The sequence below is a fragment of the Trichinella spiralis genome, assembly GCF_000181795.1.
Source record: "Trichinella spiralis strain ISS 195 chromosome Unknown Scfld9, whole genome shotgun sequence".
NCBI lineage: Eukaryota > Metazoa > Nematoda > Enoplea > Trichinellida > Trichinellidae > Trichinella > Trichinella spiralis.
Window position 1 is genome coordinate 7,092,088 of NW_003526948.1, and position 25,854 is coordinate 7,117,941.

The 25,854-nt window shown below is 33.7% G+C and overlaps 6 protein-coding genes across 6 annotated transcripts; 5 read left to right on the forward strand and 1 right to left on the reverse strand.

Moving 5' to 3' along the window:
- Nucleotides 1-1,283: 1,283 nt before the first annotated feature.
- On the forward strand, nt 1,284-2,889 carry Tsp_10344 (conserved hypothetical protein). The gene is made up of 2 exons (XM_003372538.1): nt 1,284-2,040; nt 2,636-2,889. The coding sequence occupies exons 1-2, from the start codon at nt 1,284-1,286 to the stop codon at nt 2,887-2,889; spliced, it is 1,011 nt and encodes a 336-aa protein (XP_003372586.1).
- Nucleotides 2,890-4,380: 1,491 nt separating this feature from the next.
- On the forward strand, nt 4,381-5,320 carry Tsp_10345 (hypothetical protein). The gene is made up of 4 exons (XM_003372539.1): nt 4,381-4,398; nt 4,609-4,674; nt 4,699-4,766; nt 5,119-5,320. Exons 1-4 carry the CDS (start codon nt 4,381-4,383, stop codon nt 5,318-5,320), a joined length of 354 nt encoding a protein of 117 aa, XP_003372587.1.
- Nucleotides 5,321-6,634: 1,314 nt separating this feature from the next.
- Tsp_10346 (hypothetical protein) lies at nt 6,635-7,884 on the forward strand. Its single transcript, XM_003372540.1, has 7 exons — nt 6,635-6,640; nt 6,688-6,758; nt 6,823-6,881; nt 6,955-7,002; nt 7,115-7,272; nt 7,447-7,659; nt 7,735-7,884. The coding sequence occupies exons 1-7, from the start codon at nt 6,635-6,637 to the stop codon at nt 7,882-7,884; spliced, it is 705 nt and encodes a 234-aa protein (XP_003372588.1).
- A 56-nt stretch (nt 7,885-7,940) lies between these two features.
- Nucleotides 7,941-21,768, forward strand: Tsp_10347 (putative von Willebrand factor type D domain protein). The gene is made up of 39 exons (XM_003372541.1): nt 7,941-8,139; nt 8,196-8,630; nt 8,703-8,851; nt 8,917-9,069; nt 9,374-9,518; nt 9,574-10,001; nt 10,068-10,235; nt 10,534-10,904; nt 11,051-11,315; nt 11,385-11,597; nt 11,664-11,781; nt 11,858-12,174; nt 12,232-12,612; nt 12,973-13,368; nt 13,421-13,611; nt 13,741-14,415; nt 14,520-15,051; nt 15,206-15,324; nt 15,398-15,724; nt 15,950-16,245; nt 16,339-16,526; nt 16,650-16,804; nt 16,886-17,030; nt 17,386-17,548; nt 17,621-17,670; nt 17,784-18,029; nt 18,108-18,342; nt 18,412-18,424; nt 18,451-18,530; nt 18,825-19,039; nt 19,110-19,305; nt 19,364-19,675; nt 19,837-19,994; nt 20,162-20,455; nt 20,529-20,637; nt 20,893-21,029; nt 21,109-21,246; nt 21,553-21,611; nt 21,726-21,768. The coding sequence occupies exons 1-39, from the start codon at nt 7,941-7,943 to the stop codon at nt 21,766-21,768; spliced, it is 8,814 nt and encodes a 2,937-aa protein (XP_003372589.1).
- Nucleotides 21,769-22,389: 621 nt separating this feature from the next.
- On the forward strand, nt 22,390-23,337 carry Tsp_10348 (hypothetical protein). Its single transcript, XM_003372542.1, has 4 exons — nt 22,390-22,441; nt 22,526-22,608; nt 22,715-22,831; nt 23,227-23,337. The coding sequence occupies exons 1-4, from the start codon at nt 22,390-22,392 to the stop codon at nt 23,335-23,337; spliced, it is 363 nt and encodes a 120-aa protein (XP_003372590.1).
- Nucleotides 23,338-25,166: 1,829 nt separating this feature from the next.
- On the reverse strand, nt 25,167-25,707 carry Tsp_10349 (hypothetical protein). The gene is made up of 3 exons (XM_003372543.1): nt 25,540-25,707; nt 25,393-25,513; nt 25,167-25,201 (listed from the first exon to the last, which is right to left on the reverse strand). Exons 1-3 carry the CDS (start codon nt 25,705-25,707, stop codon nt 25,167-25,169), a joined length of 324 nt encoding a protein of 107 aa, XP_003372591.1.
- Nucleotides 25,708-25,854: the final 147 nt, after the last annotated feature.

Below are 25,854 nucleotides of genomic sequence, written 5' to 3' on the forward strand. Positions count from 1 at the left end.
TGAATGTTTGTTTTTCTGAAAATATTTATTTACCTTTTTATTCACACACTTAGTGCACGAAAGATGGAATATTTCAATTCTGTTGCCGATAATATGATCACCAATGTGTCGTTTATTTAGCAGTAAAATTAAAAAATCTACTATTATCAGAGCAGAACTATTCATATTTAATCTGTTTTAATAAATTGCTCCGTAAGTTATTTTTCAATTTTTCATTCGATCCGCTTTTACAGTAAAATAAAAAATATTTTTTCCCCTGATGACACATGCTCGTTTGTTCATCTGTTCATTGCTATTTTCAATGATGCTATTTGGGACAGATGATCACATTCCTAGATAAATAGCGTTGATTGTAAAAAGAATGCATTTTAATCAACGGAAATAATGCTCACGGATCAAATATCTCATTTTGAAACTAAACTAAATTCATTTCAAATAATTCATAAAATTGTCTTACCAATTTCTTTATTTCTTTCTTCTTCAAAAGTTTTATTCCAACATGTGTAAATTTACATACTCTCAATTGGAAATAAAAGTAGAAAATGCGCAAAAAAAACAACCCAAAGAACTCATAATTTACATATGACATGACTTTGAAATGCTGTGACATGTGAGTTTGCATTTTTTTTTCTCGAATACTATTTGACGTCATGGAGAAGTTTAAATCAGTTTGGATAATTTTACAACTCGTCCATTTGAATTCAAAAAGAAAAAAAAAGAGCAAACACAAATGCAAATGTTGAGAAACGTCATGGTTTTTTTTATTTGAAAATATTTATTAATAGTAGAGTAGATTGAACAAATAACATGTGAGGGAAGTGGTGTTATAGTTGAAATGGAAATTATTTAAAAAAAAAATATATATATATATTGGGGGATATTTTACGTTGGAATAAAATTGAAAATTAAGCTGAAATAAGTGAATAGGAGTTTTTGTGGAAGTTTTGTTGGGAAAGAAATTCGGTCGCCCTGGGCAACCAGTTTCGAACATTACAACGTAGTCTTTCTGGTTTGCCTTGAGATTGAATATAGAAAATTGCATAGCTAAGCCGTCGCGCCAGTTGCTTCTTCCCTTTTGTTTCTAACAAGCATCCGAGCAGGTTGAAGAACAACAAACCAACAAAACATAACGATTGAACAAATCGATCGATCGAAGAGACAACGTCGTTTGCTCGAAACAGCACCACTTGCGCATCATCATACTGCTAGAATCGAGCTGTGAACTGTGCAACTTTGTTTTTGTCAATATTTGAAAAGCTTTTTGTTTTTTTTTTCAAAGCACAATGCCATCTCGGGCACTTTTGAGTCGTTCGGATGCGGCCGCATCGATACCGGATGTGTGCGATTTGAAAGTGAAATTTCAAGCATTGTCCGATTTACAGCCTCCACCAACCGCACCCCCACTACCCCCACCTTACAGGCTTGCTGAACTCCAAACTGACGACACTTACGATTCTATAGAACATCGAACAACGTCAACAACTACAACATGGGCAGTGGTCGGTCTTACCGTATCCGCTTTGATGTGTCTGTTGTTGTTAGCTTCCACTTTGAGTTGCTGCTTGCTCACGTCAATGTGTCCATATTACACCGGCGTTTGGGTGTCGTCGCTTTGTTTGATCAACTGCGGATTGGGTGCCGCAGCTTTGAGTACCGGAAGCCCACGCAACTGGTGCGTTGCACACCTTGCCTTTAGCGTGCTTTCGTTCGCTAGTTGCGTGCTACTTTTGGTTCTGAGCGTGGTCAATTGGACCGACATTGGAACGCGTATGCCGCTCGTATCCGACGACTTCTACCGCCAACACTACCGCGCTCAACAGCAACAACGTGCTCGCCATTATTCACTGTCCACAGTAGCTACTGTTGATAACATTGATCCACCTCCTGATGATCTTTATTGCCTTCTTTCAACCTACAATGCGGATCGAATCAGTTACATCTACCAAACCCAAGAAGCTTTCGACTTTGAAGCATGTTGGACTACTTACAAGCTGGCAATTACGCTCAACACTCTCAACTTGTTCTTTGCTCTTTACTTGGGTAAGTGGTTACTTTTCATAATTTATTTTCATTTTCATTAATTAATTTTCAATTTATTTTATTATTGAAATTTATTCACATATTATCACGCTGAATCTCTCTTCCAGGACTTACTGCCTCCTAATGGAATAATCATACACTATAGATATTATTATTATTATATTTTCATAATAATTTATCAATTATCTCAAATATTTATACAAAATGGAATTAAAAAAATAGACATACATGCTCATGATTGGAAATTGTGTACAAAATGAATACTTTTATTTTTACAAAGATTCAAATCAAAAAAAAAATTGAATTTTTCAAAGCAAAATTAACTATACTTGAACAGTATTAAAAACAATAACAATTTTACGGATTATAATTGAAAAAATGTGGAAAATTTACTGTTGATTTGAATAATTTGAAAATATCATTAATCATTCTATTTTATAAAAATGTGGAATAATTTTTCAAAAGTAAATTGTTTCAATTGATTTCTGATCAAAATTTATAGCTTGTTTTCGGTGCAATTTGTCATCAAAGTGGAATGTTGAAAAACGAGGTTAAAATATACACTGTTCAATTTGAAAACTGCCATCAATTTTAGAAACGATAATGCGCCAATTTTATGAGCCTCTTCTGATCATGCTGTCAAGTATAATTAACACATCAACTGTATGTAAATTTCATGGAAATCAGTTTCTGTTGACATTTTATAAAATGTGGAAGATGATTTTTATAAATTTGTTGGAACTGTTTTTTTTTGTTTTACCAAAAATTGTAATAATCCAAATGGAATCTAATCTTTTTTTGAAACAAATTAAAATGGCCAAATTGATTGATCACATTGTTGCGTTCTAGTGTAAACAAATGACAGCATCAAACCAACGGTTATTGTGGTTTGAATAAATGTTGCATGTTATATTTTTTTACACTTTAAAATTTTCATTTATTATTGAATTTGCGAATGTGAAATTTAATTTTGTCAGAGAAAAGCATGAAATATCAATTTTTGCACGATCCGATTTCGTCAGCGATGTATGTAATTTCAACCGAACAACTTTCTCTCAATTAATTGATCACTGCACAGCGCTTTCAGAATAAATTTATTTCAACGGTCCAGTTGATTTTCATCGAAGATAAAATGACAAACTTTACCTTTGATTATATGATAAATATCAAAATATCCATCCACTGAGACAGTTCACAATGCATAATTTTAATTTATTATAGGCATTTTTTCAATGGTTAGCGTGGCTGTGTGTTCAAAGCATTTGGGATCTTGTGCCAGACGTAATTTCAGACGCCACTGATAAATACCAGCGGCAGAAACAAATTTCAATCCACGTCCAATTAATTGACTAATGACTATCGACATGTTGCCGTGCTTGGCCATGTGCACTTGATAGTAAAGGCATTAATGTACAAGTTTGATATGCAGGCATTGAAGAGGAACGGCAAAAACAGTGCAAGTGTACCATATTTCTGAATGATTTATATTCATTTGGGTTTGCTTAATATATTTACATATTAAATGTATTGAATAATTTGACGTTGAAAAATAAACGAGACAATAATTAACATTGCACATCTGTCAGAAGAATGTCAGACGCTAATGTAACGTGATTTGGCTTCAAAATTATGAGAAAATGTCATTTTCATAACATGATCATTTGCTACTTTACAGTCTTTTAGGCAATCAATATCATCTGTGCAAAGTTTAAAATGCTCTCATGTGATATTAATGCAAACATTTTTTGGTCTGAAAGTTGACTCAGATGTATTCAATAATTTTGCCAACTGAAAACATAATCTTCGCTATTTAACAAAAACATATATTTGGCGTAGTTTTGTTAAATCAGATCAGTGATTTATGTTTGTTGAAAACTTCCTCGGTTTGAGCCTGAAGATCCCAATCTGCTACCGTAACCGGTGTGTTGTTGTGGTGGTGACGTAATCTGCGAGTTAATCGGCGAGCGTGAACGCGAGCGGAAGTGTGACCTTGTGTTTGTGTGTGTGTTGTGCGATTCTTCCCGAATAAATCTTAGTTTCCGTGTGTTGTTGTTCCCGAACTTAATTAACGCTGATAAGCCTGAGAGAGGGCCAGCGATCCGTTAGTGAAATTCAACTGTTCTGAACGCAGTTGGATTGAGCAATACAATGTTCATTCAATTTTACGTGAAAATATTATTTGAACTGAAAATGTTCATTTCATTCAATATCGCAGGAAGATGAGAAGCATTTTTATTTGAGAATTGGAAAATTCATTTTATGAGACTAAAATCTAGAATGCATTTTTCTTCTACTTCTATTAATTTGAACTTGAAAATCTAAAATATAGTAAGACTTGAAATGGACGATGATGAAGAGGTAAGAGTATCAATAAATAACTTTTAAATGAATCAGAATTTCCTTTAGAGTTTAAAATATAAAAAAATGCATTAAAAATATTAATTAGCATTGTTTTTTTTACTTCATTGCTTAACATTATGGCTGTTGCACTTGTAAACGAATGTGAATGAAAGAATTTATCGTCGAAAGCTTGTCGATTCGTGTAGTTTCATTTTTGTTTAATTTTAGAAAGTGAAATGTGATGTGCTTTGTGTTGTGGAAAAAATTTGTGAAAGCGTGGGTTCTGAGAAATCAGTGAAATTTTCCAATGATTTTCAGGTAAACATGGCTGAAATAGCAACAAGTATGCTAAATACGTGGATTGAAGATCTTGCCGCATTTGCAAAGTATGATGGAACGTTTCATGCAAATTTCAGTATTAAAAGTTTTGTCAAATTGTTCTACTGTTTTGCACTTTCATTTTTTTAATTGTATTGAATTGAAAAAAATTTTTGTTGTTAAAAATTGCAATCTTTTTGTTCTTGTTCAGTTTGATTTTTGTATGAAATTAGCGACCATATACAGTTTGATTTCTTTTTGATTTTTACCAGTTATTAATGAGTGTTAATAATTGTGCATGAAATATTTAAGAATAATTTGTTTTTTAATGTTTTAAATAGAATTTTATCTTTTTCTAATGTCTAATAATCAATGTACAGTATGATTTTGTTAATAATTATATTTTGTTTGCTAATTAAGACATGCAAAGCGTGTACGTATTGGACAGGATGATGTACGTCTTCTGGCCAGGAGAAATCAGTCTTTGCTTCAGCACATCAGTAGTGAATGTTGCGAATCGGCTAATGAAAGCGAAAGCAAAACTGAGAAATTGGACAAATCAAAATTGAATTTAGCATCATCAGATATGGGATTGTCGTCCGATATGGAAGTATATCCGTAATTTAATTTGAGGTGGGTTTTTTGAATTTCACACCTTGCACATGGAACGAACGATACGCTTATATGTTGTTACTGTATTGTGTTTGACGGAACGATGAATGTTGCTTAATTTTTCTTCTATCACCTTCTTCAAATGCACTTGTGTTTGCTTTATTCTGAAATAATTGCTCAACTCTAAGGCAAACGTTGTCCAGAAAAGTCGTAGAAAAGATTTACTTATGTTGATCTGCCAAGGCAGTATAATTTTAAAATGTCGCCAAAATTTGATAAAATACAATTGTCAAACTTTTGTAATCATGCTGTTCAAAGGAACTGTTATCCATCTTATCTAAAATACACAAATGAATTTTGAAATGTTGAATTTGTGAAAACTGTCCACGATAGTGAACGTTTTCTTCTCGTCAAACTGTTCGTGAATTTATATGCAGAAGTTGTGCGCTTTGATTTTTTTCATTCAGGGAAAGTTGCAACCTTGAAAACGATCATCTTTTATTTCAAAAAGCTGCAAATGTAAAAGTCATCATTAGAATATGAACAACACTATGAATATGAAAAATTAATTTCCATTTAAATTAATATATATATTGATATATAAACAGAAAGCTTAGCTGGTTAAAAATTATGTTTTTTTTTAAATGCTATCTATCTGTATAAATAGCATGTATGCTGTTGATAAAGAAATATTTTGAGATTACACACACAAAAGTGTGCAGACAATATTCGACGCAAATCGATATTATTGAGCAAGTTTGACAATTTTCGATTCAATTATATAAAAAGCAAGCACAATAACAATAATAATTAACAGCAATGGATTATACAGTATGTTGATATTTATGAATAATTTGCATTTACAATATTATATTTCTGCCCTTTTTTCAACAACGGACACTGTTAATATTCAATAAGCATATTTTATAAATAATGAAGAGAATATAATTTTTCAGGAAAGTTTGAAAAAAACAGCAAAAGTTGTAAAGTTTTATGGTGTATTATTATATGAGAATTTATGCATTTAATTTGTTCGCAGGCATAGTGAAAGGGTGAAAATTCGATGTGAGTGATTTTTCTTGGAAAATAAGCAAACAATGATCGATTGTAAATCCCATTCTTTGACAGTGAATTATTTGCGATTAGTGCTGTTGAAATTCAGAAGAAGATTTTCACTGAAATTTGATGGCTAATAAAATTTATTGGCCGCTTATCAATGGCATAGTTGCATAGTTTCGACACATTTTGCATGTCCAATTCCGACAGAAGTGGATCAAAGTGCGTTTGATCTGTTTGCTTGACAGTGATAAAATTTGATTAGAAGATGGACGTTTGTTGATTTTGAAAAAAAAGATAAACAAGCAAATTTCTATAAAGCTGACCAACAATCTTCTCTATGGACCATTAGTCGACGAAGACGACATTGCCATCATTCTGCATATTGGCAAGTTGTTGTTCCTATGTTTTTATTTTTTCAAAATAATTATTTAAATTAATTCTTGGATTTTACAGGAGCTTCAACATGATGGAATTACGAACGATTCTGTCATTGTTCATTTTGCATTTGCTGAGTAAGTTGGGATGGGGGGGTTTGATTTTGGTGATTTTTTTTTGTATTTTAATTTCCACAACAATATTTTTTAGGAATATCAACAGTTGCTAGTGACGATAATTGTCATTCCGAATGTTCCGGTAAGTGAGAGCTCATAATGTAAAAAAGTAAAAAGAAAATGAAAATCGTTTTTTATTCTTTGTATTTTTTTACAAATACGGCGTATATGAATTTATTTTTAAGGTTTTAAAGACAAATTCGATTACAAACAAGATATGTCATACGTGTATGAATATTCGTTTGTAAATTCGATGGCGTACAATAGAACAGACAATCCGACGAACAGTTATTTTCGATTTCGAAGTCAGTTCGTTTTAGCTGTCCACGCGCCGTGTGAAATGTCCATCCAAGTAATCAGTTATGCTAATTTTAATATTTTGCTGACTGACAAAATTGACAATAAAAAAAGTCGATGAACTTTGATCAACGCGATCAGTTTTCGATGGATGTAGAATATTGCATTGTTAGCAAAAATTATTTGCTTGTATTTTTCAACAGTTGCATAAATTTTCCATTTTTTCCAGTTTGACAAAGTTGAAGTGAACGAAGATTGGTTGAGCGAAATGAACGTAAAAGAGCTGCAGAAGCATGCAACTCATTTTTCATTCGACAACGGCGCCGTTGGTTCCATATGTCCTGAGCCGTCCGAGCCAGTTTGGGTGGTAAATCTGAAACGTGGCATTCTGTCCGCTATTCAACATTACATCGCGGATAATTTCATCGACGATGAACTGCAAGTATTATATTTGTGGAAGTGATTTTGATCAGTTTATTTTGTTTTTTTTTAATTTTGAATTTTCACTGTTTCCAAGGCTGACGTGAACGGTTTGTGTCCAACGAATTATTTACAAGCATCTGATGGCATTTACATTCGTAAGAAAATGTTGAATGCTTGCAAGCATCGAAGCACATTTTTTGGACAATCAAAAATGGTCCCATATTCGGTGAATTCGGTAAAATAATTTGCAACAGTATATGTTGCGAAATGTGCAGCAGTTGTGTTTAGAAAGCGCAAAATATGCCTTTGTTCGACGGCTTTCAAACTTGCAATCAAACAATCGAAAATCAGATCATATCTGACGTGAAGTGCGAAGAAGTGCACGAATTTCGACCGTCCGATGATCCATCAGTTGGCAAGATTGTTTTGAGCAGCCATATGAAACTGCAACTACTACGCACAGCTAAAGCGAAAGATGTCGCCAAAATGCCCAATTCAGGTATGCTTGGTGAAGCATTGTCACAATTGTATGCTTTACGTCGTCATACTTTTCAGAACCACCAGTTGTGAAATCTTTGTATTTTGATCCTGCCGATTTCGATACTGTCGAATTGATTCCAAGTTCAGCAGATGTACATTTCAGTTTGAAGGAACTTTGCGACACTGGTGACCAAGTGATTCAAAAGACACCAGATTTGTTTTCCAATCTTATACATAGTTTGAGACGACTGGACAAAAAATCTTTGGTAGAAGCTGTCGAACAAGCGAATATGCAACACTATTGTACGCAGCAGACGCAACTATTGTACGACGCACTTGCGGCTTGCAATACTCCAGCATGTACAATGATGATGATCGACTTGATCAAGAAGCCTCGTACTTTGGAAAGCCATCGAAAAGCTTTGATTGACGCTCTGGCATTCGTTCGCCGTCCAACTTTGGAATCCATTTCCTCGCTTACATCTTTCATCTCCGAAGCGGAACCTGATGGTTGATATCCATCTTTTTTAGTTTATTTATTTATTCATTTTTTTAAAATACTTTTTTCCATTGTTTTATTAGATTTGTTGAAAATATCAATTTTCATTCAAAATTATTGTTCGTGGGTTCCGTTTTGTCAGCAACATCCAGAATTGATGGAAATATCCGACGAAATGGCACGAAATCTTGGTCGAAATTGCCAAATTCAATCGGACAAAAAGTTGCATCTGGTTAGCATTATTATTAAAATGCTGTAAAATTCACTTCTTTGAAGTTGTAATTGTTTTTTATTTAGCTTATTGCTACTCTTCGCGCTTTTGGCAACATCAATGCGCCGTTGAGTGCATTGGAGACTCGTTTGAACTGTTTGAAACAGAAAGAACTTGCGTTGGAAATTCGACTGGCCGCTTTGCAGTCTGTTCGACGAGTTGTTTGCCTGGATTCAGTTGTAAGTAATGAACAAGTGGGAAATCAATTGCAAAAACTCTTCTCCCAGTTGCTCATTATGCATATTTAAGCGGCAATTTAGCATAACTTGTCTAACGAAGGGGAAATGAAAAAACATATTTCTTTTTTCCTCGCGAAAATGCAAATTGAATTTGCTCGTTCAGTTTTTTTTCTCACTTTAGCAAATTTGTGGTAGAAGATTGAAAATTTTGATTTCAGTTTAAAGGATTTTTTTTTTATAAAGCAGAGTTTTGTTGAAATTTTCAAAATTTACCTTCACACTTTAATGTAAGAATAACTTTTAGCTGGAAATACTCATGCAGCGGTACAGAGATGTTGACGAACATACAGAGATTAGAAGCAGTGCATTTTTGCTCTTGATGAACTGTCCGTCTGAAAGCATAATCCAACAAGTGTTGCAGACTTTGCGCAATGAACAAAGTTTGCAGGGTAAAGGGATGAGAAATTAATTGTCCACCACAGTTTGCAAGAGCTTGAAATTTAGTCGGTTCAATGGTGTGGTCGTATTTGGAAACGCTCAGATACAGTGAAAGTCCGTCGAGGGAGGCGTTGCATCGTTTGCTGATGTTCGAAAGTGTCAAGCCGAAATTTGACAAAGATTTCTATAAATTTTCTCATTTTCATCATTTTTCCACATTTTCGAAACGAGAAAACGTCGGTTTCGATTTTGAGCATGCCGTTTTATTTGCACCGGACGAATACATGCCCAAGCAGGCATTTCTCAACTTTACCATACATATGTACGGTCAGTCGATGAATTTGTTGGAAATCGGTGGTCGTGCAGACGGATTGGATCTATTTGTCGAAGATCTGTTCGGACCGAATGGATATTTCAGCAATCCGGAAGGATATTATTTCATGGGCAACAAAGCAGTTTACAAAAATCCATCAATTAGCAAACTTCATGATCACGTTAGCACTTTGAGATTCTTACTTGGTTCATTTCATTTAATTTTTCAATAGTTCGGTGTTTTATAGGTTCATAAACAGTTGAACATCAAGGAACGTGCCGACTTTTCCATTTATGCTCGTATTTTTGGCGATGAAATTATGCATTACAAAACTAGAGATATTGACATTTTGGAAGATATAAGAAGTAATGCCAACGTTGAGACCTTGATGAGTAGCATTGCAAAAGTGCATCAGGTGATCATATTTTTCATTATTTTTTTTATAATTTTTAAAATGAATATAAGATGTTATTTATTTATTCTTTTGTACAGAATTCTAATATTCTGACAAACTTTGTTTTGCTAAGTAAGTTGAGTTGTATAACTCTTTGAAAGTTATTATTTATACACGTTTAATTCGAAAAGAAATTGAAATTCCAATTAACTGTTAAATTTTTAACATTTTCTCAACTAATAATTGAAAAATAGCGAAATATATTCAAACATATTACAAAATTAATCACGTCATTATTAAGAACGAAGCATAATTTCAGCTAAACTTTCAACGAAATGTAATGTTTCTGGAGTGGAAACATGTGATACCTACAGCAACCGGCTTGCCAGTGTACTTCACTGTTGCTGGAGTTGCAAATGTGAATTTAACATTTTCTGGCAAGATGAACATTTTGGGATTGTTTCGCAATCATGGCAATCTGGACATGAATGTGCATCTTCGTGGAGGAGTGGCTGTTCAAATGTTTTCATCTGCCTGCATGGCAGTGCTGAAAAAACGTTCTGGATTGGCCGTAAAATCATTATTCCATGCCGACCGAGCTGTTGATCTCCATGGTGCACTTACGCAAGCAGAAACATTAAATTTCAAGCTTCGATTACCGAAAAAAGAAATGAATCTTGCACTATTGAGGTAATGGGTGCATTTTTTTTTCTTTTTTGAATATTTTACACGTTTATACATTGATTATACAACACTGTATCAAGCTGCTAGATAAATTTTAAACAGTGTTTATTAAGCGAATTTTATGTTGTGTGAGAAGTGATTTCGTGTTTCAGATCTCAGTTGTATGCTATCGAAAATGAAATTATGCACCAAGTGGATGGAGTTGAAAAGTTGAAGTCGATCAGTAAAACGTGCAGTTCAGAGAAAGCTTCTAAACTGTTCGGATTCAAAATATGCTTAACGAAAAATTTTCCTAATTCGTCACATTTAACCTTGAGTACGCTGTTGATCGGGCCTACGTTGCTACGGCTCAGTTTGGAGAACAATCATGGAATATCTCAAGAGTACGAAGTGGTGGTGAAGTGGAAATTTAACAAAGTAAGCCTGACCTCAGCATTCACTTGAAATGCACAAGTAGTTTATGATAATTTAAATTTTCATTCACAGGAACAGAAACACATAACGATGCAAATGTTGAACAGTGATTTCAACATCGACATTGTTTATATTCCTTTTAAAAATCTGTCAATGACAGCTGTTTCTGAAAAATCTGAGATTGAAGCTGCTTGTCAATTTTTGTATGAAACACATAAGAAAGTTTTTAATTTCTCCGTAAATGTGCAAAATGTGAATGAATTAAGTGGCTTACTATTATATCAGGTAATTGAACTTTTTTTTGTTACGTTCAGAAGTGTTGAAGCTTGTATGGGTTGCATTTTTTTTCAGACAGCAAAGCGCATAGATGATGATTTGAACTCTGTTTTTGATTTTTGCATAATGCGAAACGACAAACATCTGATTCGTCTCTATTACAACTTTACCCAATACGTTAAAATTCGTCACAGTACATATAAAATTGACGAAATGGAAACTGCCAAATTTAAGTTCCCTTTTAAAATTGTCTTTGTTTTTCTTTTTAGGACTTATTGATATTCAAGAATTGCTATTGATATCCGATTATTTTACATCAACTGTGGCTGTACCTTGGCGTGAATGGACTTTGAAAGGGCATCGTATTTTCAACGAGAACATCACCTCCCTTGAGTTGCACGCGTGGGATAAACAACACGGATACGATGATGGTACAACTGAATTGAAGATGAGCTACAACAGAGAGCAGAAGACTGATCATGAGTATCGTCAGTTGAATTCGTATTTGAAACTTGCTCAGCAGCCAGGTAAAATATTCAAAATAGACGCTACTGGTAAAACGACGACCGATCTTACTAGCATTGTGGTATGCCGAGTGGAAAATCCACGCTGTCAGATTAGGTTTTGAAGAAATTTATTTTAGGCAAATTTAACTGCTGGCAGCAGGCAGATATCATATGTTGGAGGTCTGATCAAGCAACCAAACGATATGAACAAGTACACCCTTGATGGTCAGCTGTTGAGCAACTTGAACAACGATGTGTACAACATTTTGGTTACCTATCAGAATAACCTTCCTCGACAGCTTTACGCAGCAATGGATATAAACGGTGGGAAAATGGATAAGGCAACATATGGGTTTAAATTTGAAACTGACAAATCACGACTCATGCGTGCCATTGCTGAACTGATTGTTATGCATGGTAGAAAAAGTAACAAACTTTTATGTACTGTCTCTGAAAATGAGCCAAAATTATACAACGTTGAAGCCCATTTAACAACAAATGAAGAGCCATATGTTGACGTAAGCTATTTATTTTGCTGTATTTTGTTTTATACAGAAAGAGAGAGAGAGAGAGACGGAGCGGTATTTATAGTAGCATTAATCCTATTGTATTTATGATTTAATTGGTTATTGTTGATTCGGTTGGATTGTATTTTGCTAAAAGTAGTATTTAAATCACTATCAGCCTGTGTTAATTATGTTATATTTGTTAATTTTTTTTTTTGATAATTTGAAAAGTGTTCAAATGCATCTTGAATTTTTTTCTTCTTCATCAGTGGTAAAATTTTTATTTAACTTCGCTGTCATCTTCATCTGTGAATAAAACAGCAAAGCAGTGTTTATTTCAGGCTATTTATTTTCAAAGGTTTTGTATTACAGGTTCAGGCAAAAGTAAAAATGAATCGTGCAAATAATGATTATCATTTCGATTTGGATGCAAAAGTATCTTTCCTGGATAAGCATCACTGGTTAATAACGAAAAAGTTCCATAAAGATGAACACAACGTCGAAGTTGTTTCAGCATTGTCTAATCTGAGCGCGCCTATTTACAGTTGGGCAATAAAGTCGAATATGCGCAAGGATCGTGTTCTTGAAATCCACGGAAAGCTAAATTCAGCTGTTGGCATGAAAGTTGATTTGTCGTTAGATGGTCGAATAGAAGGAAAGGCAGATGATTTGTTTAGTGTTATAAAAGTGAAAAATGGTGACGCGCAAGTGCTGAAGGCTGAAATTATTGTGCCAAGTCCTTACAGGAAAGCGTTTCAACAAGCTAAAGTATGCGTAACAGTTGACATTATTGAAACTTGTGATTAGGAAGATCTTTTAGGTTCATGTACTTTGGCATACGTCCAATGATTTCGATCATATACTTCTGGATTACATTGTGACTCGAGGTGAAGTCCATAAACGTTCATTTACAAGTCGTTGCAAATTGGGTGAAGACAATTACGGATTGGATCTGATTTATACACATGATGAAGACAAGAACTATAATATATCCATTTTTAAAAATGAAAGGTAAAATGGTTAATTGTTCCATATATGCTGATATATATATATATATATATAGGTGTGTATTTTCATTTATTTTGAGATTGTTATGATATTAATTGCAAATGTTGTATATTGTTAATTTTTTTAAAACAGAATCGTATTGAACTTTGATTTTGGTTATGTTCAATATGGAACAAGTTTATCTTTGAAAGATAGCAAAACGTTCGTGGCCAAAATGCGAACTTATGATCCACTGAAAAATATAGATTGGAAGTGCACTGGCAAAGTGGAGCACAGTTCGGGCACTCATCACTATTCATTTTCAGCCCAAAACGTTATTCATGAACGCAGCGATATTTTTCTGTTGTCTTATCAGTCAGAAGATGATCTAGAGAAAAAAATCAATCGTTTACTGTTTAAAACTTTTATAATGTACAATAAGAGAATTTTCAAATTGGAAAATCGCTGCGATGATAATGGTAAAAATGACAGCAAGAGGACTTGCAACGGTTGGATGCAGTGGAACGTTCTTGCTAGCAAAGAGGATCACAAGCATGCTGTTTACGACGTCCAGTATTCTAGATATCCAATGATTTTCGACTGCAATGTGGATTTGCGGCTCAGTGACTCTGATCACATCATTTTTAGTAGTAAAATTTATTCTGATGGCGAACAATTTGACTTTTCATCCGCGGTTGCTGCTCACGAAGAAACGCTTGGTAGTTTGCAGTTTGCACACAAATACGACAAGAAAATGTCGACTGTTGAACTGAAAATGATGCTCTTCAACCGTAGCATTCACTGTCAGATTAATCCATCGAGAAAAAGGTTCAAAATGTAGTAAGTGTGCAGTTAGTTATATGCTATTTTTAATTTTTCCTTTATTCTAATTCAATTCAAAATATCGATTTATTTTTTTTCCCCTTCAACAGTGCGTTGATCGATGAAACGCAAACGTATGCATTGGAAAGGCATCTAAAAAAGATGGAAGATTCTTCAGAGTTGTTTGAATTCGAAATTTGGCACAGTTCATCTGGAGTGAAGCTTTCTTGGTTGAAATATTTTTACAAAATTGAATCGAAGCAACAAAAATTCCACTGCCTCTTGTCCGTGAAACATGACGAGATTGATTACGAACTGGATGGCAAATATGATTACAAAGCCCACAATGGAACGGTAATATTGAAAAAACACGGCGACGGTCCAATACTGGCCAAAGGTGCAATTATACCTATCGATGAGAATCAGTATTTCGGACAGCTGACTGGAGATGCCATTTCTGCCAATGTGAAAATGAACATGCAACGTCACGAGCTGAATCAGCTGTTTATTATGGAAGTGACCGACGTTGAAAAACCATTTGTGCTCGAGTTGGATACCAACTGGCAACACAGTTTCATGATTTTGAAATTCACTTTCGAAAGAAAACAGGATGGAGTTTCGTCAAGCAAATACGGATTTCGTGTATGTACTGATTTGTAGAAATGTCAATTTGATTTTATTTGGAAAGTTTTTTTTTTCTTGGTGAATGTACAAATTTAAGTAATTTCCAAGTTATGATGATCGAATTCAGCAAGTGATTCTAATAATCAATAATTGTTTTTTATTTTCAAAACAGCTACTTCGTAAACCTACGTTGTTGGAAATGGATATCCATTGGAACGAGATTACAGCTTCGGTGAGTGTGCTGTCAGAAAAAGGCGAAGAAAGAAAATTTGAATTATCCACAAAATTGCGGTAAATGATGTTGTTTGAAAATAGAACGCTGCATGACGTTTAGTGAGTGGCTTTTATCCGTTTATTAATTCAGCACTGGTGGCACTTCAGATGGTTATACTGGATTGAAATTGATTTACAAAGTTGATCGGCGTAAAATATACACATTTGCCATATATTTTGTTGATCCAGCTTTGTCAGATCATATTTACTGGAAAACTGATTGGCAATTGATCAGTGATTATGCACCTTTCATCCTCCATGCACGTCATATATTTTTCGTATCAACGATGTCTTATTCCAATGATAAAAGCCGACTACTGACACTGGCTTTGAACATGAGTCGTACGGAAGATAGAGAACATACTACCATTTCTCAGTTGCGTTTGACACATCCTTATACAAAGACAGATTTTCAACTGTGAGTATTCGATTTCATTTAGTATGGATTTGTATTTCGGTTTTCATTTTGCAAACAATTCGTGAAATTTTAAAATAATTTTATTCATTTCATTATTAACTATCATTATTAGAGGAAACTGTTGTGATTAATATTATATATTTTTTTTCCTTTAATTATTTCGTTATTCGATTAGTTTCAATATTAGTGTTGTTTTTTGCTATTTTTCTCTTTTTTTTGTTGAAGATCTCCAAAACTTTCATGCGTTCATGATTTACCAGATCGTTGCTTCTTGAATTTTGAATTTATTCTAATTCGACTGGGCAAAAATAATGTACAAGACGTGTACTCAATTGGATTCGAGAGGCATTTATTAAATTATTGTCAGTTGAAATTGAAACACAACGAAGCGAGCTTATTGTTGCACCTCGAAGTACTGGACAGTTATTTGAAGTTGAACATACTCAAGGATGGATTGTACCGTTCTGCTGTCACTTGCGGAGGCGTAAAAGAGGAGAAAAAATTCAGTTGCACCGTGGAAAGTGGGTTTGAATATTTTTGTGCCGAAAAATTTATTATTCTTCGTCTTTTTTTCTTTCCGCTTGTCGCTTCTTCATGAAACGATGACATTTCAGACGCGAGTACAGTTCTACTGCACGGCAGTGCACGGTTGGTCGATGAAAATTGGCTTTCGTTGGCTACTTGGCACGGTGGAAATTCAAGCAGTCGTATCAAAGATGTAGAATTGAACAGCAGAGTTACCGCTGACAGTATGCTCACTACCGTAATCTACATCAGGAAGCTGCTCAAAAATGACATGCAAGTAATGAAACTTTACAGATAATAATCATAATGATGATGATGATGATGATATCATTAATTTGTTTTGTTCTTATTTTATTCTGCACTCAACTGAGAAATTTGTTTTTCTTTTTCCCTTTCAAAGGCAATTTACACAAAAGTCTACGCTGATACGTCTTCATTCAGTAAAGATTGGTACTCCAATTTGTCAGACATCGTCGTCAATAAGGTGAAATTAATTCTTGATGACCAGAGGGTAAATTTGATGCCCGTTTTGGAACGTTGGAAAAAAGACGTACAGTATGAGATTTTTTGTTGCAATTGTTTCATCTTTTTCGATTTTTTTCATCTGCATTTGCTTCTTTAACGTCTTTTTTATAGAAATCTTTCAAAATTAGGATACTTAAATTTTCCCAGCTTTGATAAAACTTTTGACAACCTCAGTGCAATATGGACGAATGTTTGCGATACTTTTTCAGAATCGTACGCTTTATTCGAGCGAGCTTTCAGCACTTCTAATTACGTGGTAAGATTTCAATGAATTTTTCAACAAAAACATACATTGATTTGGAAAAAAATATTGCCGTTTGAACTTTTAAAAATTAAATTTATCTCATCTACTTGACTTTAATGATAATATTGTAACGAGCAGTGTTTAGCTGCTCATTATGTGCGTATGGAGCTTCATAAATTATACTGTAAATTTATGAAACAAAATTTGCAAAGTTATTAGAATTTATGTAAATTTTCCCATTTTCTTCCTAAGACATGTGCAGCTATCAGTTTTTGGTGTTTTGTGCAAAATTTCTTTTAACTTCGTTATTCCATCTGCACAGTTTGTGATGTTGTATTGAAATAAATGGCTTTGAAATTGATTTCAGGTGCAATCAACGTTGGAAAATTCGAAACACGGTATTGACGTCATTAAACGGATGATCACTACAGTTGGACAGCAAGCGCACAAGACCGGTGAACACGTCAAGAAATGGTTTGATGAATTTGCAAACAGTTTACGGAATCAGCAGGCTATCAAAGACATCCAAAGTGGGATTTTTTGTTTTTGAAATCTTTTGTTGAAACTGTATTTCTGAATGAAATTTATTTATCCTTTTGCAGACATGATTGAGTCGTCGATAAAGAACTGGAAAGAGAACATTGTAGGTCCGGTTTGTAGCTTGTGGCAAAAGTTACTTCAAGATATAGATTTCAATTATGTATGCTGCTGCATGAACTGTGAGATACATGTTCCGTGTGAAAATTGCAGCTCGTTGTTTTGCAGGATTCGGCAGTGAGCACTTTGAAGAAGATTTTTGACTATGAATATCTGACGGAGATTTTTTACCACCTGGGCAATTTGAATAAATTGCAACCTCAGTCATTGACAACCAAGTGGATTCAAAGTGCTGCAGAGATGTGGGCGGGTATCAACGAAAAATTTGAGCTTTTCTATAACGTGAACAACTGGATTGAATTTATTCGACAAAACACTGTGAATGTGCTTTATCGTTGGCTTCCAAAATTCGACGTAAATAATGAAACAAATTTTAATTTAAATAAAAACAAATATTTAAAATTCCTGTCGTTTTGGAAATTTTAATTTTAGAACGGTGAGACCGCATCTGGTGATTATATTCACTACACTCTGACAGTGCCGTTTTGGTCAGTGTTGAAATCACTCGAAAACGTTTTCCACCTATTTATTCCTGAAAAGCTGTTCAACTTTGGCAGCAACATTGCTACAGCAATTATGGATATCCCCACAACTATAGAAGAAATGTGGTTGTCTGTATTTGGTAGAACTTCCGACGGATACTCATTAGCTACTGGATATCCGACGAGTAAGAAACACTTTTTTTGCTTTTTGTTTAATCGATCTTTTGAAACTTTTGAAAATCTTACACTTGCAGCTTGTCACAAGCTGTTTGTTTAACATATAAAAATTACAGTGTAAGTGGGGAGATTTTCACTGTTATGGCAGTTTTAATTGATGATGAAAATTATGCATGTTTGAAACGTTTTCTTGACAGTTAATTGATTATTTATGTGATCCCCAAATGGAAATGTTTCTGCAAAGCTGAAGCAGTTAATCGAGGCTGGTTTGCAAATAATCGGATAAGCTTGCTTAGTTAGGAGAAAGTTGTAATCTATCTTGCGCAAGAATGGACAAAATCGAATTTCAATCCAACTTTGTTATTTGATGATTATACAAAAACTGTCATTCTCTTGTTTATTCTTTTTTTTATTACTGAAAAGAAATATTTTATAACGTTAATTAAAAAAGTTTATATTATTGTTGTTGTTGTTTTTTCTATTTTTTCAGGTGTTGCGGTATTGCTTGGGCACAGTGACATTATAACCTTCGATATGCAAGTGTTCAATTTCATTGGACGCTGCTCATATTTGCTTGCTAGAGACTTTGCAAAAGGCCGTTTCAGCGTTTGGCTTAGTCATATTGTGCAAGATGGCATTTTGCAACGAAGATCCGTTTCAATTCAGTACATGAACAATTTTGTACAGATCAATTTTAATGATCGAGTAAGCGTTCATTTTTATTGTTTTTTTTCCGTTCATTAAGACGAACTTGTTCATTGGGATTCTTTTCTAGGTTTTGGTCAATTCGAAGGAAGTACATTTTCCTTGGATCAAGAAAAGTGAATTTGGAAACTTGGAACTGATGGTATCACGTCCGTCTAATCATCTTGTACGGGTAGACACCGCTGACGGCATAATACTGGAATGCTGCATGCATTACAAAATTTGTGCACTCGCTTTACCAAAGTGGTACCATGGCAAATCAGCAGGTAATTTCAATGCTGATCATTAGTAGTTTTGTTTAATAAACTTGTTCTGTTTTCACAGGGATGTTTGGCATTAATGATTTGGAACCGCAAAATGATTTCATGCGACCGAATCGAACCATGTCGTCCACGATTGAAGAGTTCGCGCATTATTGGACTATTTCGATGGACTGTCCGACAGTGCAGGCCGTTTCGAATCCATATAATGGGACTCGAGCGGAAAGTCATCGGATGAAATGCGCAGCGTTGTTTCAGGCTCGTATTACGTCTCCGTTGCGACGATGTTTTCATTATGTAGATCCAACACCGTACATGACGTTATGCCTAGCTGAAGTAGATGAACGTGCAGAAATGAACGAATATGTTTTGGACAGTATGATAGCGCCTTGTAATACTTCTGCTGCGTATTTGATGGTTTGCCGAATGTTCGGCATTTCGTTGCAAATGCCAAAAGAATGCTGTAAAATAATGCTTTTGCTTCAAATCACAATGATTCAAAGAAATGGCATTTGTTTTTGTTGTGTTCCTTTTCAGTGACTTGTGAAGTATGGTCGACGACACTGAAAATTGGTGAACAGTTGAAAGTAATTCACCAGCAATCGAATGTCGACGTCGCGTTTGTTATCGAAGAGCACAACTGCATGGAAAGTTACACTGAAATGGTTCGAAATATCATCATTCAAATGGTCAAGGTGGAAAATAGTTTTCATTTTATCTTTCACACCTAGAAAGTTGTTGATGATAGGCAGTATTTTTTTTTAAATTATTATGTAGATAATAAGTATGAAATAATTGGTATTTTTCATTTTCATAACGACAATTGTATTATGAATTGTGATTTTGCATCCTCTTTATTCAGCTGCTTTCTGGAAAATTCAGCAATCATTCTGGTACAGTTCGATATTCAGTTTTCGGCTTCGGCGGTGAACGAGGAGAACACATGCTGCATCGTCATATGCTGCATCACTTCAAATATTTGACTCACTCGAAATTAATCGAAATGATCAACATGATGGAATTCGACGCAGCCAACACAGAGGAGCGGGTTGATTTGTTGGAAATTTTGCATCAGGTACTATCAGAGAACCCTTTCAGACCGGTATCCCAAAAAGTTATTGTTCTACTAAGTTGTGAGGCAGAACAGAAAACAAAGGTATACTCATTATACAATAATAGCTCGCAGTGCATGGTAAATATGTTAACCGGCATGTGTGAATTTTTTGTAGAATCGTTTTTACGATATTCGCAGTGAATTCTTGGAGAAGCAAATCTATTTTCATTTCATTACAACCAAAGATATACCATTGAGAATCATCTCACAGAAAAAAATACTAGGTATGTTCATTCATGTTTATCATTACTGAGCAGTATATATTTGCAGTCTTTTCACAATTACGTACTGTTTATTTATTTCCAAGTTTCGGTTATTTGTTGTCTGCAATATGCGTCTGCGTTATCTGTAATGCGTTATATTTAAATAAAGTTTTTTCTTTTATTCTTTATTGGATAAGAAGTGACACTTGTCAGTGTGAAAACATCAAAAATGAAAATTTTAAATAAGCAAAACGTTTATTTAAATTTGTATTTCAGGAGTAAGCCCAACAGTGCTGTTTGCCGAAGATGGCAAAGTTGAAACTGAACTTAAGCACCACATGCTGCATTTGTATGAACCGTGCAGTATACTTGCAGTGCAAACAAATGGGACGACTTTTTCACTGCTGCCAAATGTAACGCATCATCAATATATATTATATAATAGCATGTTCGATTAGATGTTTGTTTATCCAATGATACTAAAATTTTAAGCGTGAAAAAGAAATAGCGACGATTGTTGGTCAATACATATCCGCAGTTGCTGAACAATCGCTGTGCCAAATTTGCACTTGCCATGCCCGGCATATGTTTTCAGACACTATCTGCTTTCCATGCAATCTTCCTACATACGTAAGAATAATTTTTGTTTAATTAAAAAGTACATTGAGCATCATTTACAAATTTAAATTTTAATACAAGCTCAGGGTTTTCTGTTTTTCTACACTGTTCTTTCTCTATTGCACTGTTATGTTTCATGTTACTATTCTCTATTACATATGCTATGAAAAAATTATGCTTCAAAAATTAAAAAATCGTCCATTCATTTTTCACCTCATTACCAACCTTATGGGGCTTTAATCAGTTATTGTATGCATTCAGTAAGAAAATAATTGACTTTGATTTGAAACGTATATGAAAATATTATTGAAGTTTTAGATTTTAAATTACAAACTTGTGGTATTATTATTTGGTGAATTTACATGTGCAATTTGCAGGTTCATTACGCTGACCCGCTGCATTTCAGCAAACCTATAAAGTTCTGATTGCACTGGACTGATTAATAACAACGGACGTTATTGCTGATTGGAAAGATCATTCTTTTTTCTTAGAAAGTCTGTCACTGCTGATTATTCATACGCAGCTAATAGTTAGATGTTTTTTTTTGAATTAAGAACTAGTAAAATAGGAGTGAACTTTCTTTATTGCTTGTCCTTAATGTGTGTTGCGGAAGCGGATACTTTTTGAATAAGAAAATTCTTCTCAACCGCTGTTCTGTGGAGTGCAAGCGCAATAAATTATTTGCATAAGTAAGGTTAATTTATCAATGCATGGAATTTCTTCTGCTCAGGGGTGAATTGATAAGCGTAAACAAATTATTCAATGTGCGAATCCGACAATAAGCACATAATTATTAAAGTTATTAATCTTGCAGAATAGCGTTATTTTTGATAATTCAACTGTGAGGAAGTTTTCCACAGGTTTTTTCCGGTCACCAAACCGAAGCGTTCGGATTATTTGCAGTTTTGCGAAAAACTCACTTAAGTAAGTTACTTTTTACAATTTTTGATCTTACAAATTTCGAATTGAAAATTATTCAATTTTTGAGTAACAATGCAGCTATTGTTTTTTTTTTTTTGAATGAATTCATTCACGCATTTAACGCAACATTTGCTTTCTTAAAATCACTGATTAACTGTTTACGTTTTACAGTTCAATTGCAACAGCATGCAGTACCCCCCAACTATTCGTAGAACATGCCATAAATTTGCATTGATGTCATTGTCAGACGATCCAGTGACAGGTGATATTAAAACAGACCAAGAAAGTTTATCCTGTAAGGTGTCATTTAGTTGTTTCAAGTAATGATCAGAACATAATTTAAATAATTGTGAAGATTGACTTTATTTAGTGCCAAATTGGGAGGAAGAAGATGAGCTACTACTTTGGAAATGTATTGCTCTTCATAAACCAGAAAGTGCTGCTCTGTTTACTGTATCTATTGAAGATGAATGCCGGTCGCCTTCAACAAGGAGAACAAAGGCAAAATCTATTAATTGCAATTTGACTTTGAAATTTTATGCAAAATGTTCTATTCTAGGATTCAAAAAATCAATTCACCAACATACTTTCTAATTCTAAAACCGAATGTGCTGATCTTACCCAGTTAACTTTCCGAAGTAGCTTAACAAGTCGTCGTTTTCCAATAATGGGGAAGGTTAGTAATTTTTGTAAAATTAATTGAAATTAGTATAGAATATACTATATGCATAACTTAATTAATATATATATATATATATATATATATACTTTTTTTCAAATTTGTACATGAATCATTTTCGCTGAGTAATTTTCATGCAGTCGTTATTCTGCGTTATGCGTGCTAGTGCAACACTGTGCTTCAGCTTTTATGTCGCATTCTGTGAAAAAGTCATAATTTGCAATTACTACAAATTTAAACAAAGTGAGAAGAAATAATCAGATCTGTAGTGATGTACTGTTTTTGTAAAAGTAACAGTGAAATTATACAATTGTCAACTGAGCCATATATAATTATTTTCAGTTTGTTATCAAGCTTCAGTCAGTTGGTTGTCTGTTTCTATTAATTTATAGGGAGGTCTTCGTCGTCTTCAAAACGGTAAATTGTTCACTAAAAGCAAAGCCACTATGCGGAAGGCGACAACAGCAGAAGCTGAAAATAAGCCGGTCGGTATTGAAAAGTAGATTGATCGCACCAGAACGTTTATTTCATTCGAGAATTTCAAGCGAAATTTCCTTTATTTCAACGACGTGTAATTTTTTGAAAAATATTGTTAATAACTGTAAGACGATGAATATTAAGTTTGATAAAACTGACAAAATTCCTACAGCGTTTCTTTCAACAGATAAATTCAGCAAAAGGCAATGTTAGAAATAGAATAAATAATGTTTAACAGGCAAACAGTCATATGATCATTTTATTCAGAGTAATATCTACTAACCAATAGTATAAAAAAGCACTGCGTTTTCATTTCGTATGTAATTTTATGACACTTTCAATCAATGTAAATGCGGACATAACAGAATTAGATTTTTGCGTTCAATTCTGTTGTTGTAAAAGATAAACTTTTTTCATGAAAGAAAGCTGCGTTACATTATGATAAATTGTATTGAGATAGCAGAGGTAAATCAAATCAAATCAAATCAAATTAAAATAACCTTTCTTTGAAATTATCATTTTTTAATCAGAAAAAATATGAAAATAAAAGTAATAAGTTGTTATAATTTGAAAAATGAGAATATCATAGCGGATACACTACAGTATAACGTAAAATTTTTAGTTTCTTTAAAATTTGTTTTTAATTTTTATAAAATTGCTCATCTTCTGCCATATTATTGAAAAGCTTTCTACAGATGTTTGAAGAAATAGAAGAATTACAAATGGAAATGGAATTTTGTTTATGCGGTTCTAAAATTTTTGCATATTTTCAAGTGAATATTTGCTATAGTTGACAATGTTGCAGGTTCGTGATGCACAGCACAATGATGAAATGAAAATGACCATTTTCTGAAGTACTACCACTGCAAACCGATAACTCAACGTGCAGATAACTCCGTGAAATATGGAACCTAAACGAATATAAAATATGAAAGATGAAATGTTTTTCAAAAAACGTATTAAAAAGAGAATGCAATTTTAATGATTTCTAATCACTATTTGCAGCTGTATTTTGAAAACAACCTTAAAAAGTTGAATACAAAAGTGGAAATTAATCTTGCTCATGACACCAATTTGACATTTTGCTCTTCTTTCTGAAACATTATTTGTAACGAAATTCAAAATTAATCTGATAAGATGGAAATATGTTGAATAATCTGGCGCTTTGTGCTAATGGAAAGAAAGACTGTTGACTGAAAAACTGGAAAATGTTTTTTTATATTTCAAACAGCTGCCTTTCGAAAGAATAAATTCAATTTTTTGCCATATTTTACGTTTTTCGAGGTTTAAAACAATGCTTCAGTATTCTTTTAGAATGAACAACTTTATTTTGATAGTTTTTTAAAGGCATATATATTTTTTTAAATTAACGTATGTCCAAATTTAGCACTATTATCGACATTTAATTTATTTTGTTGGTAAATATCAAAATTTGTTCCACTGCTTTGGGACAGTTCTGTGTCCTTTGATGGCGCAATATCAGGAAACGCAACAAGTATTATATGAACAAACGTATTAAGGGTAACAGTATTATTTTAAATTTCTACCCAATAAATATAACATTAATTTTAGATAACATGAAATGTGCATGTTATGCTTAATGTTGAAAATTACCTATTATTGAAAATAGGCAACACCCCTTGCCCATTCTTGACAATAGGCAAAAATATTGCCTAATATGAAGTTTGGCAAATTTATTAAAGTTCATATGGATAAAAAGGCAGTGTATTAATTAGATTTCAAATGCGATATAAATTATAAATTATGTGACAAATTCTATTGCATTACTGGTTATAGTGATTGCGCGGAGACCTCTAAGCCAGGAATATGCAAACTTTTTTTTACCATCGACCCCCTATGGTTCTCCTTGATGCCTCATCGACCCCCAAGCTCATAAAATAAATATTAATAATAATAAATTTCTTTATTATAATGCATACTTTACCCTTTTCACAATTAATGGTTCTCGATCAGATTCATTTCATCTTTACGTTTAATTATCCTTTCTTCAGTTTGTACATCTGTTCCTATAAAGGCCGTATTTATGTGAATTCAAGGTAGTTGATGATTTTTTATTTAACTCCTTGGCATCGTTAATGTGAAGGATATGTTCGATGAACAGCAGCAAGGGCATTGATATTTGGCTGGAAATTGGTGAGTTTCAGGCGCAAGTCTCAACGCATTTCGAGGTTCAGTCTGTTCCTTTGCTTTGATAAAATCGCATTTACGTGGCTGAAACCAGCTTCAACCAGGTATGAACTTGGAAATGCTAGTAAAATTGGCTGAGCTGCTGCACTTAGCTTGGGGTATTTAGTGGTAATATTTACATTACTCCAAAACTCACTGAGGCTTTTATGTTTGAACAGTAAATTAGCCTCGAGATCCGAGCTGATCATCTCAACGAGATTTTCTTGCAATGAAAATCCAATGTTGGCGGAATTTAGTTGTATGTCGAATAGAGTAATTATTCAATTGGGTACATTCATCATATTCAGGTCCTCAAAACGTATTTTAAAGTTTTCCCTTAATTTTTTCAGGTGATT

Coding starts and splice junctions, on each gene's coding strand:
- Tsp_10344 (XM_003372538.1), top strand. CDS start 1,284: ATGCCATCTCGGGCACTTTTGAGTCGTTCGGATGCGGCCGCATCGATA. Junction 2,041..2,635: donor GTTCTTTGCTCTTTACTTGG/GTAAGTGGTTAC, acceptor CATCAATTTTAG/AAACGATAATGCGCCAATTT.
- Tsp_10345 (XM_003372539.1), top strand. Junction 4,675..4,698: donor GCGTGGGTTCTGAGAAATCA/GTGAAATTTTCC, acceptor AATGATTTTCAG/GTAAACATGGCTGAAATAGC. Junction 4,767..5,118: donor GATCTTGCCGCATTTGCAAA/GTATGATGGAAC, acceptor TTGCTAATTAAG/ACATGCAAAGCGTGTACGTA.
- Tsp_10346 (XM_003372540.1), top strand. Junction 7,273..7,446: donor CGTGTGAAATGTCCATCCAA/GTAATCAGTTAT, acceptor CATTTTTTCCAG/TTTGACAAAGTTGAAGTGAA. Junction 7,660..7,734: donor TCATCGACGATGAACTGCAA/GTATTATATTTG, acceptor ACTGTTTCCAAG/GCTGACGTGAACGGTTTGTG.
- Tsp_10347 (XM_003372541.1), top strand. CDS start 7,941: ATGCCTTTGTTCGACGGCTTTCAAACTTGCAATCAAACAATCGAAAAT. Junction 10,002..10,067: donor TTAGCAAACTTCATGATCAC/GTTAGCACTTTG, acceptor GGTGTTTTATAG/GTTCATAAACAGTTGAACAT. Junction 15,325..15,397: donor GAATTATCCACAAAATTGCG/GTAAATGATGTT, acceptor TTATTAATTCAG/CACTGGTGGCACTTCAGATG.
- Tsp_10348 (XM_003372542.1), top strand. CDS start 22,390: ATGTCATTGTCAGACGATCCAGTGACAGGTGATATTAAAACAGACCAA. Junction 22,609..22,714: donor AAAGTGCTGCTCTGTTTACT/GTATCTATTGAA, acceptor GTTCTATTCTAG/GATTCAAAAAATCAATTCAC. Junction 22,832..23,226: donor GTTTTCCAATAATGGGGAAG/GTTAGTAATTTT, acceptor ATTAATTTATAG/GGAGGTCTTCGTCGTCTTCA.
- Tsp_10349 (XM_003372543.1), bottom strand. CDS start 25,707: ATGATCAGCTCGGATCTCGAGGCTAATTTACTGTTCAAACATAAAAGC. Junction 25,514..25,539: donor TTGAAGCTGGTTTCAGCCAC/GTAAATGCGATT, acceptor ATCAAAGCAAAG/GAACAGACTGAACCTCGAAA. Junction 25,202..25,392: donor CACATTAACGATGCCAAGGA/GTTAAATAAAAA, acceptor TTATTTTATGAG/CTTGGGGGTCGATGAGGCAT.